Source organism: Eubalaena glacialis, chromosome 1 (assembly GCF_028564815.1).
Source record: "Eubalaena glacialis isolate mEubGla1 chromosome 1, mEubGla1.1.hap2.+ XY, whole genome shotgun sequence".
Classification (NCBI taxonomy): Eukaryota; Metazoa; Chordata; class Mammalia; order Artiodactyla; family Balaenidae; genus Eubalaena; species Eubalaena glacialis.
Genome location: NC_083716.1, coordinates 181,676,797 through 181,704,511, shown reverse-complemented (window position 1 = coordinate 181,704,511; position 27,715 = coordinate 181,676,797). Strand labels below are relative to the sequence as shown.

The 27,715-nt window shown below is 41.3% G+C and overlaps 1 protein-coding gene and 1 pseudogene across 1 annotated transcript in view; both read left to right on the top strand.

Annotated features, from left to right (window-relative positions):
• Positions 1–13,956, top strand: part of WIPF1 (WAS/WASL interacting protein family member 1) — a 119,034-nt gene extending 105,078 nt beyond the window's left edge. Inside the window, exons 5-8 of the mRNA XM_061185065.1 lie at positions 1,935–2,726; positions 6,461–6,673; positions 7,387–7,500; positions 10,893–13,956. Coding sequence (XP_061041048.1) covers positions 1,935–2,726; positions 6,461–6,673; positions 7,387–7,500; positions 10,893–10,948 — 1,175 coding nt within the window. The 3' untranslated portion in view covers positions 10,949–13,956. The remainder of the gene's footprint in view (positions 1–1,934; positions 2,727–6,460; positions 6,674–7,386; positions 7,501–10,892) is intronic.
• Positions 13,957–23,166: 9,210 nt separating this feature from the next.
• On the top strand, positions 23,167–23,765 carry LOC133080005 (MARCKS-related protein-like; annotated as a pseudogene).
• Positions 23,766–27,715: the final 3,950 nt, after the last annotated feature.

Genomic DNA, 27,715 nt, shown 5'->3' with positions numbered 1-27,715 from the left:
CCCCTGGGAAAGTGTGACATTGTCACAGTCATATGAAGATAAAGTCACTGAATCTTCAGGGTTGGTTACCTGGCTATTTTAGTTTTGGATTGTCAACATCTAGAAGGAGACTCAAGAATATGAGAGCTTCTATCTTGCCAGGCCTGCATTTAAATTTATTTAAAACCCACTGAAAGGACTTGAGGCAACCGACAAATGCATACATTCAGTACTTTAACAGTAGGTGAAGAAATTCAGGCAAAAGACAACTGGAAGTAAAACAATGAAATGAAGATGGAATTTAAGTTAGTACACAAAATGCTATAGTATTTGCATAGTATACTATCTGCATAATGGGTCCCATCCCTGTAATGTATATGTGGATAGTAACTGCACCTTTAATCCAAACTTGGAAGGTAAAACTTATCACAAGTTGGTGACATAGAACTATACCACACAGTCAAGGAAAATATAGCTCATTTCTAGTGCTAAAGTCAAAATAAAAATTCTCTCTAGAGTTCACATTATTCATAAATCCAGCCAAATGTCTCTCATTGTGCCTTGGATAAAATCTGAACACCTTCTGGCCTACAAGGCTCTTTATGACCCGGCCCCTGCTGGCCACTCAGGCTACGTTTCGTAGGGTTCTCCTCCATGCTCACTGTGCCCCACGCACATAAAAGCCTTGGTTTTTTAACTTGAAGCTCATTTCCACCTCAGGGCCTTTGCACCTGCTGGCCCTCTGACTGAAGCACTTCTCTTCCTCCTCTCCATGGCGGGCCTTAGCTCAAATGTCACATCCTCAGAAGGGCCACCCCCATCTATCCTGGCCTCTCTGGGCATTCTTCGTCTCATCAGCCTATTTTAGTTTCTTTTTAGTCCTTATAACTATCTGAAAATATTTATGTTTACTGGTTTTTAGTTTATCTCTCCCACAAGAACGTAAACTACAAGAGAGCCAGATCTTTTCTGTTTTGTTTACTCCTCTGCCTCTAGCATCTAGAATAATGGCTGGCGTATAGTATAGCAGGTACTCAATAAATATTTGGTACATTAATTAGCTCATGGTTGAACTGGGTGAAGTTTTTTCAGACTAAGCATTTTTTGAGAATTAGTTTGGGTTCCAAGAGACTCTGGGGTGGTGGTTTGAGTTTTTCCATAACTTTGGTTCCTCTTTAGTTCTTCCCCTTGTTGAACCAAAGCAGTTGAATATTAATTATGTATTAATAGTAGGGTTGTTCTGTCCTGTCAGCATTAAAGTGGAAGTTGACCTAGTAGGGAAAAACGTTGTATAGTTGCCTACTTGTTTGTAGATTAAGACCATCCACTGGTGTCAACTCTTTTAATTAAACTTTGACAGTTCTTTTTCCTTTGACAGTTTCTTATTTCAATCATAACTCTTCCACTATATTTTTCCATCCTCTCTTAGAAATTTATCTTTAAAGGTTCTAGGTAAGCCCTCCCATACAGAAACTTATATTGGGATAACTAATTTCTTCATCTAAGATGGCTAAATTATTTTTCAAACCTGAGAGGTACAGGGTGGTGTTACAGGGATAGTGATGGGGAGAAAAGAAAATCATTAGCAGAAATCCCATGTACCAATGCCATGCTGTTCTCGACCTCTTGTAATGAATGGGGATGTCTCCAGAACTCTTACCAACTTCATCCTGGTTCTTGTCCATCCAGAATGCCAAGAGAGCTCTCCAGAATCCCTTTGAAAGCTGATGGGTTGTGGAATCTGGGAGTAGAAAAGAAACAGAGAGCTGTGATCTGTCCCTCTGCTTCCAGGAAGGACACACAAAACCTAGTTTATATAAATAATAGTTACCTACCGTTTACAGCATCTAGGAAAGGGCTTCCAGTAGCTGGCAATTTACTCTAGTTCTCTGATTTCCTTTAAGGTTCCTAACTTTCTGATTTTTTTTTTTTTTTTTTTTTTTTCTGTTCTTCAGATTCTGGAGGAAGCCGACCCCCGATTTTGCCACCAGGAGGAAGACCCACATCTGCCAAACCTTTCTCTCCCCCAAGTGGCCCAGGGAGGTTCCCTGTGCCTTCTCCAGGCCACAGAAGTGGACCTCCAGAACCTCAGAGGAACCGAATGCCTCCCCCGAGGCCCGACGTGGGCGCGAAGCCTGATAACATTCCGCCTCCAGTGCCTAATACTCCAAGACCCGTTCAGTCAAGTCTGCACAACCGGGGGTCCATCCTAGTGCCCGGGGCCCCCAGGCAGCCCAGCCCCGGGCCGACTCCTCCCCCTCTCCCCGGAAATCGAGGGGCTGCTTTCGGTGGAGGCTCCACCCGCCAGACCCCGTCAGGCTCCTCCTCGCCCTTCTCCAACCGGCCTCCCCTCCCCCCTACCCCGAGCAGGGCCTTGGATGACAAACCCCCTCCTCCGCCTCCTCCAGTGGGCAGCAGGCCCTCCATCCACAGGGAGGCCTTCCCCCCGCCTCCCCCTCAGAACAGCAAGCCCCCGGTGCCCTCCACCCCGCGGCCTTCCCCCTCCGCGCAGGCCCCGCCCCCGCCCCCGCCCCCCAGCAGGCCGGGCCCTCCCCCAGTGCCCCCAGGATCCAGTGGCGGCGGCGACGAAATCCCGAGGCTCCCACAGCGGAACCTGTCCCTCTCGTCGTCCTCGTCGTCCTCGTCATCTGCGCCTCCCTTACCTTCACCCGGGCGGTCGGGCCCTCTTCCTCCCCCGCCCAGCGAGAGACCCCCTCCTCCGGTGAGGGACCCACCGGGCAGATCAGGTATGGCCAGAGCGCGGTGAGTTGTGCCCCTGTGACCCAGCCAGCCCAGAAGGCACTACCAACTGCACATGAAGAGAGCCCAACAAAAGCTTAAGTGAACTCTCAGGCTGCTTTGACCTTGGAAGTGACACATAACCCATATGATTTCCTCTTGACCTCACGTAACCTCTGAGGAGAGTGGGACCCATACTTCTGTCCACATTTCCCAAGTGAGGAGACTAAGTAACCAATGAAGTGAAATGATCCCAAGCGAGTTAATAACGAATAGGCAACTCACCTTCCATCTCACCACTCTACCTGCCATCTCCTGAAAGGGAATTTCTGCTGTCTTAACTGAGAACTAAATTCCCTTCTCCTGCAGGGGGGCCCATTATTCCAACAAGAAGGGCAGTTATTTAAGAGTGAATGAACTTCTCTTGTACCTCTCTTCATCGGTCAAGCTTTGACACATACTAGAGTCCATTTTCCTGTCTGTTCACATCTCTGACACATAGATCCCTTGGAGAATCAGATAAAGGTATAAGGCCTTCTCTCCATAAAAATGCTCATAAGCATAAACTCAAGATTGCCTGCTGTTTCATGGATTGAAGGACCTGCTGAAGCCCATCTGTGTCCCCACCCAGGGCTGAGAAACCTGGATCTAAGGGGAGAACCTGCACAGTGTGAAACGAAGTGTGGGGAGTCTGTACTCTCTCTCCTACTTATAATAGGTGCTTGTTTGTTTTCTGTTTGTTATTGATGGATTCAGAAGAACTATCTAGTTTTGGAATTTAACCTTACCATACCTACAGGATGTCTGGAAATGGGGCATTTTTTGCTCTGTGAGAAGCTAACTGACCTTTGACCCCCTGACCTCAGGAACCTAATAAACACTTTTTTAAAACAGTAGTCCTCAAACTTGACCACATACTGGAATCACCTGGGAGCTTTAAAAACCATGATGCCTGGGTTCCTACCCCAGGGCTTCTGGTTTCATTGGTCTGGGTTACAAACTGGGCATCAGGATATGTGGAAGCTCCCTGGTGACTGTAATGTGTAGCAAAGTTTGAGAACCACTCCTTCAAACCACTTTGCCAGGGAGAGTCAGCTACAAATATAAAAAGTTGGTAGTCTATTCAATCTAGACATTGTGGCATCTCATTAAGTATCCTTCAATGAACAAATAAGAACAAGTAGTCAGATGAATGAAATGCATCATTTTTTTCTTATCCAACAGGTATGGATTTTCCCCCAAAATGGTTGAGCTGTTTGCTTGGTTCTACCAAATGATTTAATCAACAGATTAAATATTCCCCCAAATAGGATAGGCAGTGATATATATATGTTGTTTCTTTCAATTACATTAAGTCATACCTGTTTATTATACAAAATACATAAAAGTATAATGAAAATAAAAATCATCTATAATTCTGCCACCACCATCATCCAGATATAACATTGTTTATATACCCTTTCAGTCTTTTTAAAATGCATATATATACATGTTTCCAAAATTAGTATCATACTACATATATTGTTTGCTAATTTGCTTTTTATTTAACATAGCTCATTAACATTTTCTGATATGACTAACTCTTCTTTTACAACCTGACTTTTAATGGCTGCATAATATTAAATCTCACAAAAGTACCTTGGCTTATTTATTAGTCACGTGGTCATACAGGTCATCTCTAGAGTTTTGCTGTCGCAGATAATGCAGGGATACATTCTTGTAGCTAAATATTTGTGCACATCTCTGTGTATTTCTTTTGGATGAATTCCTAGGAATGGAATTTCTAGGACAATGGATGTGCATAGTAAACTATGGATTTCATAGTTATTGCCAAATTGGCCTCTAGAAAATTCCCACCAATTTACATTTCCACAAGGAACCTATGAGAAGTCATCAAGGGCCATCTATATTTTGAGAGGTGGCTTGGCTTCACTGTTAGGGGAGTGTTTTAGAATTTGACAGAATGGAGTCAAATCCTATTCTTCCACTCATTAGTGTACTGATTTGGGCTCTTTAACCTTCCAACACCTCTGAGGCTCACCTGCTGTCCTGACACTCCTTGGGGCTGTTGTAAGAATTAAATGAGACCAGTGTGTATAGTGGTTATCTTATTTCCCTGCATGTAGTAGCATTCAACAAATGTTCATTTTCATTATTATACTGCCAACAGGAAATAGAAATCTGTTTTCTGTTATGCTTGCCTAGGTTTGGAGCAGAGGGCTGGAAGGTTGGAGAGTAAGGAACATGAACAGTTACTTTAAAAGAGAGATCAAGTTGATCAGGTTACGTAGTACCAGGCCGCATAGTATTGGAAGTCTAGTTTGCATTCAGTGACAGTTATGTGGTGGTACTACCACTGCCATCAAGCCCACAGCATGTGAGCCACTTCTCCCCCCAATAAATCTACTCATACTAACTAACTGGGACTCCAGCAGTGAGAAGCAGATGGGGCAATAAATAAACCCTACCAGATTAGGCACTGAAGACTCCTTGAGAGACGAACCAGGGCTGGGCATGCCTCCCCCCTCCATTAGAGATCTGAGCCAAGACTTCCAGACAGGAATATCTTTGATGTGTGGGTCATTCACTTTAAGGTCCTCTAGTTGGATTCTGAATCTGTAATTAACAAGACATATTTATATTTATAGCACCATAAGATGTTGTGTTTACATAAAGATGTCAGCATGTTGCTAGTGGAACACACCGCTGAAGGTCAGGAATAATTACTAAGGCCATTTTGATTTGCATGAGAAATGCTCAAGTTCTTTTTTTCTTTTTAAAAATTTACTCATGACCCAAATAGCCTCTGCATTTGGAGCATGGGAAAAGCAAGATATGTTCCTTTGTACTATCAAAAAGAAGAATTTACTTTGAATTATTTACTAAGAACTTAAAATTTTCTGATTATACCACACCACTGCATTTTTAAAACATGGTTTCAAATACTATATAATACTTTTTATTTGGTTTTTGACTAAGTATTTCTGGCAACAGTGCAGTGAGAAAGGTATTCCTTCGTAGACAGGAAATCAAGTTCCACAGGATAACCAGCCTGCACAGGGTCAGGATCCTGCACCAGCATTTATAGCCATGCACATTGATTAGCTGATTGTCACTCCCTCTGTTAATCTGACTCCCCAAAGAGGAAGAACCAAGAAGGAACTCTTACTGTTCTCGGGATGACTGATGTTTGGTTTCCTGATCCCGCTTCTGCCTGGAAATAGATCATATGCATCACAGAAACGTGCTTGTATAATTAGCAATGATACTATGCATTTAAAGAACTTAGTCCCTCTGGAGACCTAAAATAAGTTCATAACTATCTTATTTTTAAAACAGCATTTACTTAATAAGTAACATGTCACAGTAATTAGTTCAACAGTTATTTAAAAGGAATTTTAAATGTTTTTTAAAGTATACAGTTGTCAATATAAACAGATGATTGATTACCTATTGTCAACTGCATCACCTCCAATCTCAATACTAACTCAAAGCCAAACAGCCATTTAGCTATCAATGTGCACTTGTTCCATGTATGTGTGTACATTTGTGCATTTCTGTGCTTATATGTGTCTACTCATTTCTTGGCTAAACCTCCTAGGAAGTCTCCACCATTTCTCCACATTCCCTAGTAAAAGGGCATGTATCCAGCAGGCACTCAATAATTGCATGTTGATGACCATGATAATAGTAATGTAGGGTGTAAGGTATAGCACTAAATGTCATTTTTCTTTTGCTCCAGGCCCTCTCCCACCACCTCCTCCAATGAACAGAAATGGCAGCACATCTCGGGCCCTGCCTGCCACCCCTCAGTTGCCATCCAGGAGTGGAATAGATAGTCCCAGAAGTGGGCCCCGGCCTCCTCTTCCTCCCGACAGGCCTGGCACTGGGGTGCCTCCCCCACCTCCACCATCGACATCAATTAGAAATGGCTTCCAGGACTCTTCATGTGAAGGTGAGGTGTGGTCCCGGCTCCTTGGAAACGTACAAGCTATAGTAGGGCAGCAGCTGAATGGCAGGTGTGTTTGTGTCTGTTTGTGTGACCCTCACTGTTATCATACTGCACAGCACTAATCTAAGCACTCTAGGGCCCACCATGATTTCAAATGAAAAATAGTAATCCCCCTTCCTCCACTCCCCAAAGAGGCAGATCATTTTTCTCTGTTCCTTTTTTGAGTCTCATTTTGGTTAACTTTCCAGAGATTCCAGAATTCTGAAAAGAACCATTTTTGTAGCTAACCTTATTATACCTACCTTTCTGAACAGTTCGTGGTGGGTAAGAGGCCCAATGGCCTGCAGATACTGAGCAGCTTATCTCTGCCATTGTTATCAGAGGGTCCGAGTTATTCCTTCCACTGGTGAAGGAATAATTAAGAAAGGCATCCCGAACCTTAGTCCCCAGCTCCTGAGAGGGACTGGCTGGGTCCTCGTCGCTCTAGTTAAAGTCACTTGGATCTGTCTTTGGTTTGATATGCAGACCAGTATATTTTATCGCTGTGCTAATCAGTGACATTTGTAGCACACTTCCGGCTTTTCTCTAAACTTCTAGACATAAAACCAGAAGCGATCTCTGCCGTTCTCTCTGTATTTCATTCTGTGCCTTTCGTTACATAAGTCTTCAGAGCAGATTGTCTGTTACTGAAGATACTGTTTGTTTCTCTCCCTCAGATGAGTGGGAAAGCAGATTCTTCTTCCATCCGATTTCTGATTTGCCACCTCCAGAGCCATATGTACCAACAACCAAAAGTTATCCCAGTAAATTGGCAAGAAATGAAAGCCGGAGTGAGTATTTCTACAGGGGCAATTGGATGCCTTCATACTTGAGTAGCCTGGGTTATACACAACTGAGGGTTGTATAGGAAATCCAGGTCTCTTGCCTGGAGTGGGGTGATTTCAGAGAAATCGCTCCTGGATTTGGAACCATATAAATTCTAGTAAACTCCCCTTCTACACTCATTGAGGAAAATGGAGACATCTAGAATGCATATGAGAAATGATTATTTTAATGTGTCATTACAAGCTCAAAATACCTTTAGTTTGCTAGTAGGTTAAATTTTATTATTTTGCTTGTTTGGACAATCTTTCCCCATTTTGATCTTCCTAAGATGGCACAATTAGAGCCATCTTCTATTCCTACTAGTTTTGAGACTGGCAGAATGTCTCACTAATTATAACAAAAACTCACTGTAACTGCTTTGATTGTTTAAATATAATCATAACTTTACAGAGCATTACATGAAAATTTTAAGTATACCCATAATCTCTCCACATAACATAACAGATATTTTCATTTTACCAGGCTCTCTTCTAATTTTTATCCATCTAATTCTGATTAATTTATATAGTTTAATAATTATAGAGTATGGGTTTTGCTGATGAGATTTATATAACATTGCTGAGTAAACGCTTCCCTATTTTATCACATGGTTTTTATTCTACAGAATTCCATCAAGTCAGCATATAATAATTTAGTTTACCATTATTGGACATTTAGATTGTTTTTTTCCTTATAGATGTAATGCTACCATAAAGAAGTGAATCAATTTTCCCCTACTGAAAAGAAATACGTGAACAAGAAGAGGAAATAGAAAAACTGATATTTCACAACAATAAATGTATAGAACTAAGGGAGAATTAGCATGAAATATACATACATCACTGATGAGGCCCCATCTTGTAACAGCCTTAGCTTCAGAACCAAACTCCCAAGCCAGAAATGAGTGGAGAAAAAGTGTTTGAGCATGTCAAAGAACTGTCACATGACCCTAGCCTTGTCCTCACTGCCCAGCAGAGCTCCTTCACGTACTCTGAGCCTACTGACTCTTTCTTAACACACAGTTCTTAATTTTTGCTTGGTTGGTTCCCAGCCTTAGAGCAGATTAATATCAGCTGAAGTCAAGGTTGGTTAAAAGCAAAATCACTGATTTCGGGGAGAACAGATAGGTGGCAGTCTTGGGTTAAAGGAGGAGCTAGGAACACAGAGCTCTGCTAGGTATCACAGCACTGGACAATACAGATGTTTCTGTTGGGTTATTAAGAACAAGACAAATTGTGCTTTGTGCTTCTGTTGAAGATTCAAAGAATTAGAAAATATTTTAGAAAAATTTCCCTGAAAAAAATGCCAGAAGTAAACAGAATATTGCTGCTTGAAAGGACAAGTTTAATTCCTAGAAAAACTTATTTATGTGGAATACTGCATTCTAGATGATGCCTAATAAAAGAGGCATAACTGTAATAAAATTATCATACAAGAGTTGGTGGTTGAAATTTTTGGTGAAAAAGTCTTCACGTGGGTACAGTATCCTCGAGTTCTCTCTCTCCCCACCCCACTCTGTGCTATTTGTATATTTATGTCAATAACAGAACCATCCTCCCCAGCCCCTCTAGATTTTTAATTTAATAGCTGAACACATTCCTTCCCCCCAACTTCCTGTCTTTATGACTGTCCGCAGCTTGAGGATTGGAACTAGGCCCTGCTCACTACCACATCTTCCGAAAGTGGCACAGAGCTTGAAATACAGCAGCATTTAAAAATATTTCTTAGATCGGTAAATTAATTTCCACAGCCCTCCAAAAGTGTTTTTGTAGGTTTAAAAAAATATTTCTAGCATTGGGCATGTTTAATATTTTATAATGATAATGGATCATCTCTCTAACACAAATAAAGTACTATGGAGTGGTTTTATCCTGCTCCTGTACCTGCCTCAGCCTCCAGGCCCACTGCCTGGTAGGGCACCCAGACAGCCCTGAACAGTGCCTCCTAATTGCAGCTTTGTACAAGGCCAGCCCTTGTTTTGCTCAACATTTGTGGTGTGTCAACTGACAGTCAAGGCTCCATGACAGATAGCTGATTTACATCCAGATGAGTCTTTCCTCAGGTCCCTGCCCAAGAAAAGACTTGGTTGGGATAAAAAGAGGAAGAGGCAAGGTAATGGACTGCCACTGTTTTCCTCTAACTCCTCCCCTTGCTCAGAGATTTGTTCTAACTCAGGAATCCCGAAGTGGGCTACTTTGGTTGCTGTCAGGGAAGTGGTGGCCTGCTGAGGAATCCATCAATGCCAGTGCACCTGAGTCTCAGAACCGTGGCCTTAGCAGACCTACTCGATGGACATGAGTCCCTGGTAGACCTACTCACAGCAATCTGAGCACCTGGCTTCATGCCTAACACCTGTTAGATCCTCAAAACAAAATGTGCATGGGACAAATGAATTTTTTAATTGTGAATGGATTTTAAACCTAGTTATGGCATGCTGACAGCCCATGAATATGCATAGTTTTTAAAAGAACACTATCAATAGAGTGAAGAGAAAGCCCATGAAATGGGATAAGATATTTGCAAATCATATATCTGATCAAAGATTAATATCTGGAATACATAAAGAATTCCTACAATTCAACAACAACAAAACAACACAATTTTTAAAATGGGTTGAATACTTGCGTAGATATTTCTTGAAATAAGATATACAGCTTGCCAATAAGCACATAAAAAGATGCTCAACATCACTAATCATTAGGAAAACACAAATAAAACTACCACTTTACACCTATTAGGATGGCTGCTATCAAAAAAGCATTGTTTAGAAATTAGAAGATACCTAAATGCCCAACAAAAGGGGAATGATTAGATAAATAAACTATAGTATACTTATATAATAGAATGCAGTGTGTCATTAACAATTATATTTGTAAAGAGTAATGACTGAAAAATGTTCAAATGGACTATATATGATCCTGTTTTTGGAAGAAAAAAGGGAACTGTTTATATATGGAGAATATACACATAATGTTACTGGTTATCTCTGGGTGGTAAAAGCATTGGTGAATTTTTGTTTTGTTTTTCTCATCCATATTTTCTCAATCTATAATATATATGTATTATATATAATGTATAATCACACATACTATGTGAAGAGAAAAAAAGTGACTTTTTAAAAACTTTAACTTCGCATAAGTACTTGGTAGCCAGTGGTAGGTCATCCTTCTCTAGTAAAATTTGTTCAGATCCTTACTTGCTTCTTCCCTTCATTTCTCATGCACATGTGCAAGTTATTTACAGCCTTGATCATGGGGCGGGGGCGGGTAGTGGGTTCTTTTGCAACCATTCTTAAGTCTTACAGTGAGAACATAAGCTTTCTAACCAAAATTTATATTTTGCCTATTTTTTCATCAAGGTGGATCCAACCGAAGAGAAAGGGGTGCCCCACCCCTTCCTCCTATCCCGAGGTGATCCTTGCCTGCTCTTCTCCACCCAAGCCCAAGAGCTCCTTCTGCTGTTGCTGTCCGAGTCGCACACCCTCCTTCTCTTGTCTTCCCTTGTCCCCTTCATGATGGCAATAGGGAAGAAGGGAGGTGATGTGGGAATGCGTGTGTGCAGGGTGGGTATGCAGTAAAGAAATGCACCTCGCTTTTTATATTGTGTATATTCTTAAAGCTATTGCTTGCTTCAGCTATAGCCTGTTGGCTGCTTTGGGGATCAATATAGGCTTTTGTGGCAAGTAGGCAGCGATGAATTGTGTCCCAGCTTTCAACCAATGAAATTCAAACATTCACTGCTTTTTTGCTACAGATCACAATATTAAGGTCCCTGAGAGCTGTTTTGCTTCCCTGCCTTTTTTGCATGTTTGGCCTCCTGTTTCCATGAACCACAGACCACCTAAGCAAGTTGCTCATGTGAAATGTTTGCAGTTACAGGCTGTCCAATCTTTGGCGGTCTGGGACAGAGCTGTCCAATAGAAATATAATGTGAGCCACATCTACAATTTTACAATTTCTAGTAGCCACATTAAAAAGAAAAATAGGTGAAATTAATTTTAATATATTTTATTTAACACTGACATCCAAAATATCATTTCAACCTTCAATCAATATAACAATTTTAATGAGATATTTTATATTCTTTTTTTGGTACTAAGTCTTCAAAATCTGGTATGTATTTTACACTTAGAACACATCTCCATTCAGACTTGTCACATTGCAAATGCTCAATAGCCACACATGGTTGGTGGCTACCATGTTGGACAGCGCAGGTCCAGAAGATAGAGGCTAGTGCAAAAACCTCTTGTTTAAAAAACAAAAAAAGCAAGATGAGCTTTAGCAATGCAAGAGGTAACTAAAAATAAAGTTAGGACCCAACACCTTGTTTGGCAAACAGCTTTCCTTAGATTTTGCTCCCTTATTTTCCCTCTTCCCTGGAAATCTGTATACAGATGTTGCTTCACAGTACCAAGGTCAGAAATTGATATAATAGGGTTTACAGTCACGTGGAATAAAGCCATTGGAAAGAAACTGAAAGCCAGTTGGGGCTCTGGGGCTTAGAAGCAGCTGCCTTGAGCTCATCTGTCGGTTGGCCTCCTGCCTTATGCATCGGAAGTGGCTTCATTCCTCTCCAGCCCAGCTTGCTCCTTAGGGCAGGAGGCTCATAGGCTCCATAGTTGTGGGGAAAGTCAGGGAAAGGTAGCAAATCAGAAATGTGGAAGAAGGGGACGGTTTTGAGTTGACGGACAAAACTCTAAAAATCTAAATCTGATGATTATGGGGTTGAGAGAAAGAGACTGCTGCAGGAAATTGGAGGGAACTTGTTTTGAATCTTTCTGGGAGAATCATTTGCCTTGGATCTATGCAAATAAAGCTCCCCCAGAGGACCATAGGGATGAGCCAGCCTTGCCCTTTTTGTATGGTTTTGTTTACAAAACTTTACTGGGACTTTTAAATCTAGCTATACACTTGGAAAAAAAGATTTCCACTTAGATGTTTTATATGGTTAATTATGTTTAAAATTTACCATTACTTATTTTTTTAAAGTTCATGGCTATATATGTATATGTATATCTACCTAAACTTTGTATTATGGTTTCAGTGAATTGTTCATGTATTACTGGGAGATGCTAACAAGAAATCAATCCAAAGAAAAATTTGAAAGAAGCATTCCTATTTATAGAATAAATGTTTCATTTATATAAAAGCAAAAGAACTTAGAGTTCTAATAATGGGATGTCTAATAAATTATGAAGTTGCCCATTTCAATCTGTTGTATTTTTATAACTTTCCTTGCCAAAGTCCTGGGCTTATTAAGTACATTAGAGAATTTGGGTTCCCCGCCCACCACCATTAATTTGTCTTTCATACGTTCACTCGGGGGCCTTTACCCAAAGAAAATCAAGAAACATAAAGGTGTAACAAGCTTGGCAAAGTATTTTCAAAAAAAGTTTTTAATCTCTAATATTTTGGTAATATAGCAGCATCATTTTATTTTGAATTCTTTGATCAGATATCAATAGTTGGTAAAAATCCCTATGATAAAGCCTAATGACCCACTTCAGAAAAGATGGAGTTGGGCCTTCCTAGCAAATATGGCAGAGAAAAGTCTGACCCGAAGAAAATGGGTCTGAATTTTGTAAGGTGTAGTAAGTATGACCAATTTCCTTATATATCCCAACTTTGCAGATACCATCCTAAGTCTGAAACAGGGTCACAGCTCAAAGTTGCTATTCATCCAGGATAGAGATGTTTTAAAATGTATTTTTTAAGTGAATATTCCATTAATACATGTACACCCTTTCTTTGAAAGTTAGAAACCTAATCACATCCCAAAGTTTGAATAAGTTCTATGCTAAAATCTTCAACTATGGCAGATCACAAAAATTAATAGTTACTTCCCTGAAACCAGAGCTTACATATGTTTTTTCCCCATAAAATTTCCAGATAAATGTATTCAAGATGCAATACAGTATCTTAATATTCACATATTTTATATTGAAATGTATTACAGTATTAAAATTCAGTGTTCAGTATTTATTTCAATATGCATTTTATTTAGTAAAAACCAAGAAAAATGTTTAATCCAGTGGTGCCTTACTTGGTGATTTGCGAGAAATTGACTTTTTATGTCTAAGTAGCAGATTATTTGCATATTTGTAAGAACTGTTAGGCCTTTATAGTTTAACTTGTAATACCAATTTTGTTATTTTAGTAGCAGAAATGTGATGACTGTTAAAGTGCCCAAAATTTTCTGGCATGAAATTAATTTTTCCCTATTTATAGTCAGGGACTGTAAAGAAAGAAAATGTTTTTCATACCACTGCATTATGTAAACATGCACATTTTGGTACCTATGTCATCAGGGTAGTTTATATGGTGGGGTAGGACCTACCCTAGACATCTGTGTCTTTGTAAGTTAGCCAGACAATAAATAAATGCAGAATGATAAGAGTGTCATCTGGTGGGTTTTATTTTAAGTACTCTCTATGCAAATATAAATAAATGAAAAAGCAAGTGTCTGTTTTCTGCTTTATACTCTGGTAAAGAAAGACAAACTCAAAAAAAAAGAAGAAGGTCCACAAAGTAAGTAAATATTCAGCGCATCCACTTTCTAATCCCCTTGATTTCCTGAGAACTTGCGTTTTAGTCAAAATCTGTAGTCTGCGTACTTGAGGCAAATGCTTCTTCTACTCTGAAGTAAATGATGGATGGTGGAAGCAATGGAAGATGTAATTACAAAGATTATCACTGACACTGATAAATAAGGAAAGGCCGGTGGGAATTTAGGAGGCCTGATAGTTTTTCCGTTTTTTGGGGTTTTTTTGGACAATTACTGTATTTCTAAAAAAAAAAAAAAAAAAAGATTTGAAAACTGAACTTAAACATTTGTAAAAACAGATTCTTAATTTATAGCTTCAATAAATTCAGTACTAAGCTCTACTACAATAACCTTTCTTTCTGGACACAAAAATTCTCTTTTAAAAACTCCATTGATCATTCCCATTGTGATCTCAGAGACACAGTAACCTACTTAAGTGCTTGAGATGGAAAAAGTGCAGAGAAAACCTTAAGTTAGTTGTCTTTGACTTTTACAATCCCTCTCCAATCTCCAGGTTAGTGTAGCTTCCTTCAGTCTTGGTAATCTTGACACTGAAGCATAACTGACATTGACCTTTACCCCTTCCCTCCTTGGGGACGCCACTGGAGGGCAGGCAGAAGCACAAGATTTAATTTCCCCCACCTGGCTTCCTAGACAGGAATTAACTGTAAACATCTCTATTCCTTTCCTAACTGCTTTATCTCTTTTATTGGCTTTCCAACCTCACTCTTCTCCTGCAATTATTCCCAACAAGCAATTAATTCACTTACAGAATTTCTCAGGGTTCAAAAAAAGGTATCCAGAAGTGAATTCAGGTATACCAGAATTCCGCATTAGGGACACATGCAATGGGGGAGGTGGTATGCATCTGCTGTTCCTTGTCTCTATGACTACGATGTCCTCTCTTCTCTTGGTCTAACTTACTCCTCAGTTTTCAAAATCTCGTCTTTTGCTGACTGCTTGAATATATTTTTCAGGGACTTACTTTACTCCCCTCAACATTACTGAGGGACTTCCCTGGTGGCGCAGTGGTTAAGAATCCACCTGCCAATGCAGGGGACACAGGTTCAATCCCTGGTCCGGGAAGATCCCACATGCCACGGAGCAAATAAGCCCGTGTGCCACAACTACTGAGCCTGCGCTCTAGAGCCCACGAGCCACAATTACTGAGCCCATGCCCCACAGCTACTGAAGCCCACATGCCTAGAGCCCGTGCTCTACAACAAGAGAAGCCACTGCAATGAGAAGCCCACGCACCGCAACGAAGAGTAGCCCCTGCTTGCCGCAACTAGCGAAAGCCCACACGCAGCAGCAAAGACCCAACGCAGCCAAAAATAAATTTAAAAAAGAAAAAAAAAATACTGAGACTTCTTCATGCTGCTGTCCACAGGTATTTGTTAGTCCATGCTATGACTATATCACATTTATTTATTCATTTCACTGTTGATGGAAATTTCAGGTTGCTTTCAGTCTTTTTATTTATTACAAATAATGCTGTTATAAATAATTGTATACTTGTCTCCTGGTGTACATGTGCAAGAATTTTGCTAGTGTCTATAAGTGGGTAGGAATGGAATTGACGGGTCAACTTTAATAGGTGATGCACTGATTTCTACTGTGCTGCAGCATATGCAACATCCTCTTGCTGCATGTCTTTATGAACACTTGATTATCGGCAAGGTTTTTAGAGACGTTTCTTTAGCATTTCTTTTTTTATTTTTTATAAATTTATTTATTTATTTTTATTTTTGGCTGTGTCAGGTCTTCATTGCTGCATGCGGGCTTTCTCTAGTTGTGGTGAGCAGGGGCTACTCTTCGTTGTGGTGCGTGGGCTTCTCATTGAAGTGGCTTCTCTTGTTGCAGAGCATGGGCTCTAGTAGTTGTGGCACGCGGGCTCAGCAGTTGTGGCTCGCGGGCTCTAGAGTGCAGGCTCAGCAGTTGTGGCACACAGGCTTAGTTGCTCTGTGGCATATGGGATCTTCCCGGACCAGGGCTCGAACCTGTGTCCCCTGAATTGGCAGGCAGATTCTTAACCACTGCGCCACCAGGAAAGTCCCTCTTTAGCATTTCTTGTAAAGCTGGTTTGGTGGTGCTGAATTCTCTTAGCTTTTGCTAGTCTGTAAAGCTTTTGATTTTCTCCATAAAATCTGAACGAGAACCTCGCTGGGTAGAGTATTCTTGGTTGAAGGTTTTTCCCTTTCATCACTTTAAATATATTTTTCCACTCCCTTCTGGCCTGTGGAGTTTCTGCTGAAAAATCAGCTGATAACCTTACAGGGATTCCCTTGTATGTTATTTGTTGCTTTCCCCTTGTTGCTTTTAATATTTTCTCTGTCTTTAATTTTTGTCAATTTGATTAATATGTGTCTCAGTGTGTTCCTCCTTGGGTTTATCCTCTATGGGCCTCTCTGTGCTTCCTGGATTTGCGTGAGTGTTTCCTTTCCCATATTAGTGAAGTTTTCGGCTATTATCTCTTCAATATTTTCTCAGGCCCTCTCTCTCTGTCTTCTTCTGGGACCTCTCTAATGTGAATGTTGGTACATTTAATGTTGTCCCAGAGTTCTCTTGGACTGTTCTCACTTCTTTTCATTCTTTTTTTCTTTATTCTGTTCCACAGCAGTGATTTCTACCAATCTGTCTTCCAACTCACTTATTTGTTGTTCTGCCTCATTTATTCTGCTTTGATTCCTTCTAGTGTGTTTTTCATTTCAGTTACTGTATTGCTCATCTCTGTTTGCTCGTTCTTTAAAGCTTCTAGCTCTTTACGAAACATGTCTTGTATCCTCTCAGTTGGTGCCTCCATTCTTTTTCTGAGACCTTGGATCATATCTACTATCATTACTCTGAATTCTTTTTCAGGTAGATTGCTTATCTCCACTTCACTTAGTTGTTCTTCTGGGGTTTTATCTTGTTCCTTCATCTGGAACATATTTCTCTGCTGTCTCATTTTGTCTAACTTTCTGTGTTTGTGGTCTCTCTTCCTCAGGCTGCAGGATTGTAATTCTTCTTGGTTCTGGTGTCTGTCCCCTGGTGGGTGAAGTTGGTCCAGGGGCTTGTGCAGGCTTGCTGGTGGGAGGGACTGGTGCCTGCCCACTGGTGGGTGGAGGTGGGTCTTGTCACTCTGGTGGGCAGAGCCGTGTCAGGCAGGTGTTAACTCAGGATGACTTTAGGCAGCCTGTCTGCTGATGGGTGGGGCTGTGTTCCCACCCTGCTGGTTGTTTGGCCTGAGGTGTCCCAGCACTGGAGCCTGCAGGCTGTTGAGTGGGGCCAGGTCTCAGTGCCAAAATGGCAACCTCTGGGAGAGGTCACGCCGATGAGTATTCCCTGGGGCGTCCGCCACCAGTGTCCTTGCCCCCCAGTGAGCCACAGTTGACCCCCGCCTCCCCAGGAGACCCTCGAAGACTTGCAGGTAGGTCTGCCCCAGGCTCCTATGGTATCACAGCTTTGCCTTGGGTCCCAGTGCACATGAAACCTTGTGTGTGCTCTCCAAGAGTGGAATCTCTGTTTCCCCCTGTCCTGTGGAGCTCCTGCACTCAAACCCTGCCAGCCTTCAAAGCCAAATGCTCTGGGGGTTCCTCCTCCTGATGCCAGACCCCCAGGCTGGGAAGCCTGACATGGGGCTCAGAACTCTCATGCCTGTGGGAGAACCTCTGTGATATAATTATTTTACAGTTTGTGGGTCACCCACCCAGCAGGTATGGGTTTTGATTATATTGCAAAAGCACCCCTCCTACTGTCTCCTTGTGGCTTCTTCTTTGTCTTTGGAAAGAATATCTTTTTTGGTAGGTTTGAGTCTTTTTTGTTAATGGTTGTTCAGCAGTCAGTTGTGATTTTGGTGTTTTCATGAGAGGAGGTGAGCTCAAGTCCTTCTACCCACCATTGTGTCTCCAACTCTGATAGTTTTTTAAATTATCTGCTCTGTGTTTGTATACATACCTTACTATAGTATAATGGTTAAGAGATTAGGAATACCTGCTTTCACCTCTTCCTTCAAGTCACTTAATTGCTCTAAGCCTCAGTTTCCTTATCTAGAAAGTGAGAAACTATCTTATAGTATTAATAAGTGCATTAAATGAGATAATGTAATCAGTGCTTAGAATAATGATTTATTCTAAGCACTCAATAAGTGATGGCCACTATTAGTAGAAATAAATATTTATATAATGATCCCAAATTAACTGGAACCAAACTGACCAGAAGGGGATGAACTAGTGTAGTATTTTTTTTTATAACTATTTATTTTTGGCTGCGTTGGGTCTTCGTTGCTGCGTGCGGGCTTTCTCTAGTTGCGGCGAGCAGGGGCTACTCTTCGTTGTGGAGCACAGGCTTCTCATTGCAGTGGCTTCTCTTGTTGCGGAGCAGGGCTCTAGGTGCACAGGTTTCAGTAGTTGTGGCACGTGGGCTCAGTCATTGTGGCACACGGGCTTAGTTGCTCCAAGGCATGTGGGATCTTCCTGGACCAGGGATCGAACCCATGTCCCCTGCATTGGCAGGCGGATTCTTAACCACTGCACCACCAGGGAAGTCCCTAACTAGTGTACTTTTAAAGGAAAGGGGCAATAGCAGAAAAAATATCTGTATCAGAAATGTAAAGCAAACTCTAGACAGAGGTCACTTGATGTGCTGTCAGTCCCTCACACCTCACGGGCCTGGGAAATGAAAATTCCTATTGCTTCAGTAATAAAAGAAATTATTAGATTCAATTTGAAATCATAGAAATTAAGACCTGGAATCAATCTCATATATAGGGCAGCCTTAGACTTTACGATCCACAGTGGAACACTTTTGAAAGTGGAAGGGAATGCTAATCATAGTCACCTTGGTACAACTGGTATAAATCAGGGCTGCCTTGGCAAACTGGGCCATGTGGTCACCCCACTCAGAGGTCATCAACTCCAGTCCTCTGATCTTACAGATGGGTAATTTAAGACCCCAAGTAACATACTACCGATGGCTAAGCAGCATTACTCTGCACCACACCACACTCCCTTCTTTATAATCCTTCCTACCTCTAGCTAAAGTCTCTGTTTCATGTGTCTTTCACATTTGCTGGAAAGAAAGGTCAAATGACAAGTTACAGAGTCAGAGAATGAACCCTGGACACACAAACTTGGATCCGAATCCTAGCTCTGCCACTTGCTCCCTGGAAGGCCACCGACAAGTTATTTTAGTCCTGAGATCTAGTTTTCCTCCACTGCAAAATGATTACAAGGCTTAAATAAATATACAGACATCAGCAAAATATCGGCATATGTCAGGCGCTCAGTGAAAGTTCCATTTCCTAATCCTTTTGCTGTCAAACCTAGGCCATATTCAGGAAGGAATTTTCAGTGCATTCAAAAGAGTCTGATAAAATTTAATTACAGAATTCTTAGGGATAAAAAAATGCTTTCAAAACTATCCTTATCTGTTCAAACTGGAACCATTCATTTGGTTCATTCATCCATTCAAGAAATTTTTATTGAGCACTTACAGCTACACCACAATCAAACCAATGTCCCCACCATAATTCTACCGGTCAAATGATCTCTGAGAGGCAGTTAAGGAGGCCAGCATTCCTGTTCGCACCAGGCATGGGTGCTACTTCAGTCACCCAAGCAACAGAGGACTTTCTATTAAGGCAGGAAGTGAATACTTTATTTTCCCCCTCTAAGTAATTATTTGGTTTCTTTTCTCCTTAAACTCAGTGGGTAAATTACATTGATTGATTTTTTTTTTTAATTCTTAAACCTACAGGAAAATTGGAAAAAAGAAAAGGACTGTATTTTTAAAAAGTTTTGATGGCCAATAAATGATGGGTTTTTTTGTTGTTGTTTTTGATTAATTTGAAAAGTCAACTCAAGGATTCCCAGTTCCCTAAGCATTCCAATTAACTGAAGGCTTCCTGGATGCATAATTTACAGTGGCCCCTTCTCTGCTGTCTTCCCTACAACCCCGCTTCCCTCCACTCTGAGCACTTGGCACTTAATGTCTATCTCTGGAGCTATATTTAGCATATACATGTGTCTCTTACTGGTAAATGTTTGGAAATGCCCCACCCACCAACATTCTATCACAAATCCCTTTGTCTTAAAATGTTGCTTCCAGTATTACAGAGGCACATTTACAGGAAGCTAATGAAACCAGCTTTGTGACCTCCACTTGCAAGGACTGATCCCTTCTAATTACTCACTTTTATATCAAATATTTAAATTTATGATTTTTTTTTTTTTAACAATAGAGCACCCTAAATTGTCTAAAGCTTCAGGCCTCACAAAACCTGGATCTGTCCTTGCATTATGGTCCTCCCTAGCTTCTGATGCAGAACCTGAACAAAGTGGATGTCTTAAAAACTTTAAGCCACCAGCTTTCCATAAGAGTGACATGAGAATCCCAGATAAATATGAGACAGCAAAAGTGTTTGCCTCCTCTCTACTCATAGAGTGGCCTATAGATATCAATATTTCTAAAATCATTCAGTCATTGCACTGCCCACATTGCATTAGAGTCAGTTAAAGGCCCCACAATGTCACCTATCTAGGAAAACATGTTCGACTTTTGAGGTGCCCGGGAAACAAGTCTGGATGTTATTAGACATCGAGCTCAAATTTAACTTAACTCTTGACCAGGAAGATGCCTGTCAGAATACCTTAATACCCATCATGGACTTAACACAAATGTGTTTTAGTCAAGAGTAATTCCCACCCTTTTCCTGTTTTCTGTTTTCTTAAGTTAGTAAGTTAAAGGTCACCTGTCAAAATGCTATCTATTTCAGATAGGTCCCTGAAACAAATAGCAGCAGATAATTGAGAAAACCCTAATGCTTTATGGAGCTATTGTATTCCCCTAGGTGCATTTTCACATTTATTCATTTAAATCATCAACAAACACTGATAAACTATGATTTATTGGACTTCCCTGGTGGCGCAGTGGTTAAGAATCTGCCTGCCAATGCAGGGGACACGGGTTCGAGCCCTGGTCCGGGAAGATCCCACATGCCACGTGCACCGAAACTACTGAGCCTGCGCTCTACAGCCCATGAGCCACAACTACTGAGCCCGCGTGCTGCAACTACTGAAGCCTGTGTGCTGCAACTACTGAAACCCACGCGCCTAGAGCCCATGCTCCGCAACAAGAGAAGCCACCGCAATGAGAAGCCCGCGCACCGCAACAAAGAGTAGCCCCCGCTCACCTCAACTGGAGAAAGCCCACGCACAGCAATGACGATCCAACGTGGCCAAAAATAAATTAATTAATTAATTTTAAAAAACTATGATTTATTAAGCATTGGAAATACAAAGATCTGCATTGTGCAATAGGAAATACTAGTCTTAGAACCAAAGAGGTGAGTTTAAATTCTAGATCCAACAAGAACTTCAGCCAGTAGGCACAACCTCATTCTACCACTGGTTCTGGAATGCTCCTCACAACTAACACAGGTCTGTTTGGTTGGCTGTGTGCATGAAAGGAAAATTCCCCCTTGATGCTTACTGCTTAGACGTACTCTTGGAGCCAAAAGCATGGATAGGTCCCAAATGAAGCCACCGTGGAAAAATGGAAAAACTTAGCTAACACAGTAGTGTAAACTCTTCTTAATTTACTTATCTGGATGATGACACTTATCTATTGTCTTTATTTTTCATATAACTACCACAAATTATTGATCATCTACTATGTACTACAAAGTGTGCTAAGGTCTTTGCAAATATTACATATGTTATTTGCAAATATTACATATGTTATTATGAATCTCTGCGACTTTACATGTGGTGAAATCGAAATTAGAAATTTACCTCAAGCCACTTATCTTGAATGGATCCAGAAGTCAAACTCAAGGCTGAGTAAATAAATTTGAATGAGGAGACATAATATCATTGTCCACTTTTTCTTTGCCAGTTCTAAAAAATACTGATATTTCATAGAAGCAAGGACATTTTAATAAGCCAAAGCAAGGGAAGACCTAATCTTAGAAAAAAAGACAGACTCAAGCAAACACCTTGACCCTCCTCACTCCACTCCACAGTGTGGCACTGGATCTAGGGTGGTCAGGACCTGGGTAAAGACTTGAGCTAAGGACTTACAGGCAGCCCAGGACATAGTCCAGGTGGGGCGGTGGCAGCCACAGTTGGTGCTCACTCAAAGCAGCACTCCAGAAGCAGCTCAAACTTCTGACAGCAACGTGGCCGTCCAGATTTTCCACAGCTGCCTCACTGCATGCCCCAGCCCAAGCTGAGCCAATGCTCTGGCCCCGCTCCAGTCCCACTCACTCCATGGCAGCACAGCACTAGATCTGGGGTAGCCAAGACCAGGGAAAAGATGCAACCATGGGCTGCATCGAGCAGAGCTGCAGACTTCTACACAGGCAACACACTGGTCCTCTATAAGAGCACAAGCCCCACTTGCTTCAGCACTCCCCTCCTTTGGGGCAAAGGTCCCAGTGCGGGAGAAGGAAAAATACACACTTAAAGGGAACAGAGCCAGTGCAAGCCTGACCCTCAGGGCTTCTGCTCCAGCAACTAGGGATCAGACCCCGCCCCTAACAGGACGATGACAGCCAGCGAGCAGAGAGGAAGTCCCACCTCAAACTGTGCACAGGCTCTAGCTCCTCCATCACCAGCCACACTCCCTACCAAGGTGAAAGCAGCCAGCACAACCTGAGGAAAGACATGATTGGCATCCACATAACTTCCAGCCTTCCCACCAAAGGCACTGGGCACACGCGCTCTGCATAGGGAGGCTCCCACATGAGAAAACCTCTTTAAGACCACAATAGGTAACGGTTTACCTAAATTCATAGACAGAGAAAGTTAAGTAAAATGAAAAGGAAGAGGAACTACTCTCAATTGAAAGAACAAGAGAAAACCCCTGAAAAAAAAAATAATGAAACAGAAATAAACAATTTACCAGATAAAAAATTCAAAACAGGGTGGCATTCTGGCACAGAGTGGGGCCGGCACAGCTATTGGGGGGGGCATGGAGTGGGGCCCCCTCCCTCAGCCACGAGTCCCACCCCATCCCTCTCCCCCCGCCGGTGAGGCCCACCTGACCGAACTATCCCCTGTGGCACAAGCCCAGGGTGGCTCCAGGCGCCCCTCCAGCAGAACCCCATCATGGGCAGCCAGAGCTCCAAGGCTCCCCAGGGCAATGTGACCGCCAAGGAGGCAGCAGGCACTCCCCCCACAAAGGTCAATGGACAGGAGAACGGCCACAAGAACGGCCGCGTGAAAAGCAGTGGAGACTTATCCCCCAAAGGTGAAGGGGAGTCGCCCCCTCCCCCATGAATGGAACAGAGGAGGCAGCTGGGGCCACTGGCATTGCCATCAAGCCAGCACCCCCTAGCCAGGGCGCTGAGGCCAAGAGGGAGGAGACCCCCAAGAAGAAGAAGACATTCTCTTTCAAGAAGCCTTCCAAATTGAGTGGCCTGGCCTTCAGGAGAAATCGGAAGCAGCGGGGGATGATCTGTCTGCCTCGTCACCCACAGAGGAAGGGCAGGAGCAGGGGGTGGTGGTCAGTGCCTGCAGCGAGGAAGGCACTGCCCAGGGAGGGAAGGCTGCCGCTACCCGAGAGCCAGGAGCCCCAGGCCAAAGGGGCAGAGGCTGGTGCTGCCTCCAAGGGAGGAGACACAGAAGAGGCAGGGCCCCAGGCACAGAGCCATCCACTGCTCGGGCTGGAGAGTGGCCCTATACCAGCGGGCGGGCAGAATGAATAGCTGGGTGGGGGCAGGTGGGTGATCTCTAAGCTGCAGAAACTGTGCTGTCCTTGTGGTCACTGCCTGGACCTGGTGCCCTGGCTGACTTCCTGTGTCCAGAAGGGAAGGGGCTGTTGCCCCCTAGCCACGTTCCCTCTCCTCCTCTCCCTCTTGTGGATTCTCCCATCATCCATCTGGTCTTCCTCTTAAGGCCAGTTGAAGATGGTCCCTTGCAGTTTCCTAAGTTAGGTTAGTGATGTGAAATGCTCCTGCCCCTGGCCCTACCTCCTTCCCTGTCCCCATCCATGCAGAAGGCAACTGCTCATTTTCATCCCCAATTCTTTTCCAGGCAGGTTTTGTTTACTCCCCAAATCCCTGAGCCAGAGGTGGGGGTGCCTACACTCCCAAACCCTGAGTGTCCAGCCTTCCCCTGCTGAGTTTGTAGTCTCTTGTGCTGTGCCTAGTGGCCCCTGGGCTGGGGAGGACACTGCCCCTGTCTGGGTTTTTATAAATGCCTTACTCAAGTTCAAACCTCCAGCTTGTGAATCAACTGTCTCCTTTTTGACTTGGTAAGCAAGTACTAAGCTTTGGGGTGGTGGGGAGGTCTGTAATGTGAAACAACTTCTTGTCTTTTTTTTTCCCCTCCCAGTGTTGTAAATGACTTTTAATGGCCAAACTCCAGATGTGTACTTTTTTTTTCTAACTGCTAAAACCATTTTCTTCCACCTGGTTTTACTGTAACGTTTGGAAAAGGAATATATGTCGTCCCCTTAAAAAAAAAAGTTCAAAATATTAGTAATAAAAATGCTAATCGAATTAGGGAAGAGAATTGATCTAAACATAGATCATTTTAACAAGGAACTAGAAAATATAAAAGACCCAATCAAAAATAGATAATTCAATATCTGAAATAAAAAACACTCTAGAAGCTATGAATAGCAGACTAAATGACACAGAAAAACACATAAGTGATTTGGAAGATAAAATAATGAAAATCACCCAATCAGAATAGCAGACAGAAAAACAAATGAAGAAGAAAAAAAACGAAAGTAACATATGAGATCTCTGGAATAATATTAAACCCACCAACATTCACACTATAAGGGTTCCAGAAGAAGAGAGAGAAGGGTATAGAAAATGTATTTGAAGACATTATGGCTGAAAACTTCCTAAAACTAAAGAAGGAAACACATATCTAGTTACAGGAGGCACAGAGGGTCCCAAACAAGATGATACCAAATAGACCCACATCAAGACATATCATAATTAAAATGGCAAAAATTAAAGATAAAGAGAATTCTAAAGGGAGCAAGAGAAAACCAAAGAGTCATGTACAAGGGAATTTCCATAAGGTTATCAGCTGATTTCTCTGCAGACACTTTGCAGGCCAGAAGGGAGTGGCATGATATATTCAAACTCCTGAAAAGGAAAAACCTGCAACCTAGGATACTCTACCCAGCAAGATTATCCTTTAGAATAGGAGGAGAGATAAAGAACTTCTCAGACAAGCAAAAACTAAAAGAATTCAGCAATACTAAACCTACCCTAAAAGAAACCTTGAAGGATCTTCTCTAAATGGAAAAGAAGAATCTAGAGGAAAGGGTAAATCCCATTAGGAAAGGCAGATATATAGCAAGAATTGAAGATTACTTGAATAAGCCAGTATGTAGATTATAACACAAAAAACTGTAAAAGCAACTATAACTACAACAAACTGTTAAAGGGATAAGCATGAAGATGACATTAAAAAAAAAATGTGGGGAAAGAGAGTAAAAAATGTAGATGTTTTAGAATGTGTTTGAACTTAAATGACCATAAGTTTAAATAAAGTAGATATAATTATGGGTCAACATATATGAACCCCATGGTAACCACAAATGAAAAACCTAAAATGGATACACAAAAAACAAAAAGAAAGGAACAGAAGCATACTACTAAAGAAATTTATCAAACCACAAGGCAAAAAACAAAAAGAAGAAGAAATGAACAGAAAAAAGAACTACAAAAACAAGTTGAAAACAAATAATAAAATGGCAATAAGTACATTCCTATCAACAATTACTTTAAATATCAACAGGCTAAATGCTCCAATCAAAAGACATATGGTGACTGACTGGATTAAAAAAAAAAAAAGACCCTTCAACATGCTGCCTACAAGAGACTTACCTCAGGGCTAAAAACACACATAGACTGAAAGTGAGGGGATGGAAAAAGATATTTCACACGAATGGAAATGACAAGAAAGCAGGGGTAGCAATACTCATATCAGACAAAATAGACTTTAAAACAAAGACTATAACAAAAGATAAAGAAGAGCATTATATAATGATAAAGGGATCAATACAAGAAGAGGACATTACACTTCTTAACATATATGCACCCAATATAGGAGCACCTAAAGCAAATATTAACAGACATAAAGGGAGAAACTGACAGTAATACAATAATAGTAGGGGACTTTAACACTCCACTTAGATCAATGGACAGATCATCCACACAGAAAATCAATAAGGCAACAGTGCTTAAATGACACAATAGACCAGTTGGCAGGGAGATCAGCTCAGTGCTTTGTGACCACCTAGAGGGGTGGGATAGGGAGGGTGGGAGGGAGGGAGACGCAAGAGGGAAGAGATATGGGGATATATGTATATGTATAACTGATTCACTTTGTTATAAAGCAGAAACTAACACACCATTGTAAAGCAATTACACTCCAATAAAGATGTTAAAAAAAAAATGGAGGGGTACTTAAGCAAATAAAAACTATTCGATAAAAAAAAAAAAAAGACCAGTTGGATTGAATAGATTTATCTACAAGACATTTCATCCCCAAACAGCAGAATACACAATCTTTTCAACTGCACATGCAATGTTCTCCAAGATAGACCACATACTATCCTGAAGAACATACTGGGATACTAGGGCACGAAACAAGCCTCAACAAATTTAAGAGGATAGAAATTATATCAAGCATTTTTTCTGACTACTATGGTATGAAACTAGAAATCAACTACATAAAGAAAAATGGAAAAAGAACAAACATGTGGGAACTAAACTACATGCTACTAAAAAACCAATGGGTCAATGAAATCAAAGAGGAAATCAGAAAATACCCCAAGACAAATGAAAATGGAAACACAGCTTTCCAAAATCTATGGGATGCAGCAAAAGCAGTTCTAAGAGGAAAGTTTATAGCAATATAGGCCTTACTAAATAAACAAGAAAAATCTCAAATAATCAACCTAAACTACCACCTAAAAGAATTATAAAAATTAAAAACAAAGCCCAAAGTCAGCAAAAGGAAGGAAATAATAAAGATCAGAGAGGAAATAAATAAACAGAGATAGAAAACAATAGAAAAGATCAGTGAAACCAAGAGCTGGGTTTTTGAAAAGATAAACAAAATTGAAAAACCTTTAGCCAGGCTCACCAGGAAGAAAAGAGGACTCAAACAGAATAAGTAGAGAAATTACAACCGATACTACAGAGATATAAAAAATCATAACAGAATACTACGAACAGTTACATGCCAACAAATTGGACAACCTAGAAGAAACGGACAAATTTCTAGAAACATATGGCTTGCCAAGACTGAATCAAGAGGAAACAGACAATTTGAACATACTGATCACTAGAAGTGAAATTGAATTTGTAATTCAAAAACTCCCAGCAAACAAAAGTCCAGGATGGGACAGCATCACAGGTAATTCCACCAAAATATAAAGAAGAACTAATACATATCCTTCTCAAACTATCCAAATTCATTCCATGAGGCCACTATTACCCTGATACCAAAACCAAACACACTACAAAAAAAGAAAATTACAGGCCAATATCTTTGATGAATATAGATGCAAAAATCCTCAACTAAATATTAGCAAACTGAATCCAACAATACATAAAAAGGATCATACACCATGATCAAGTTAGATTTATTCCAGGGTCAATATTCCCAAATCAATCAACATGAT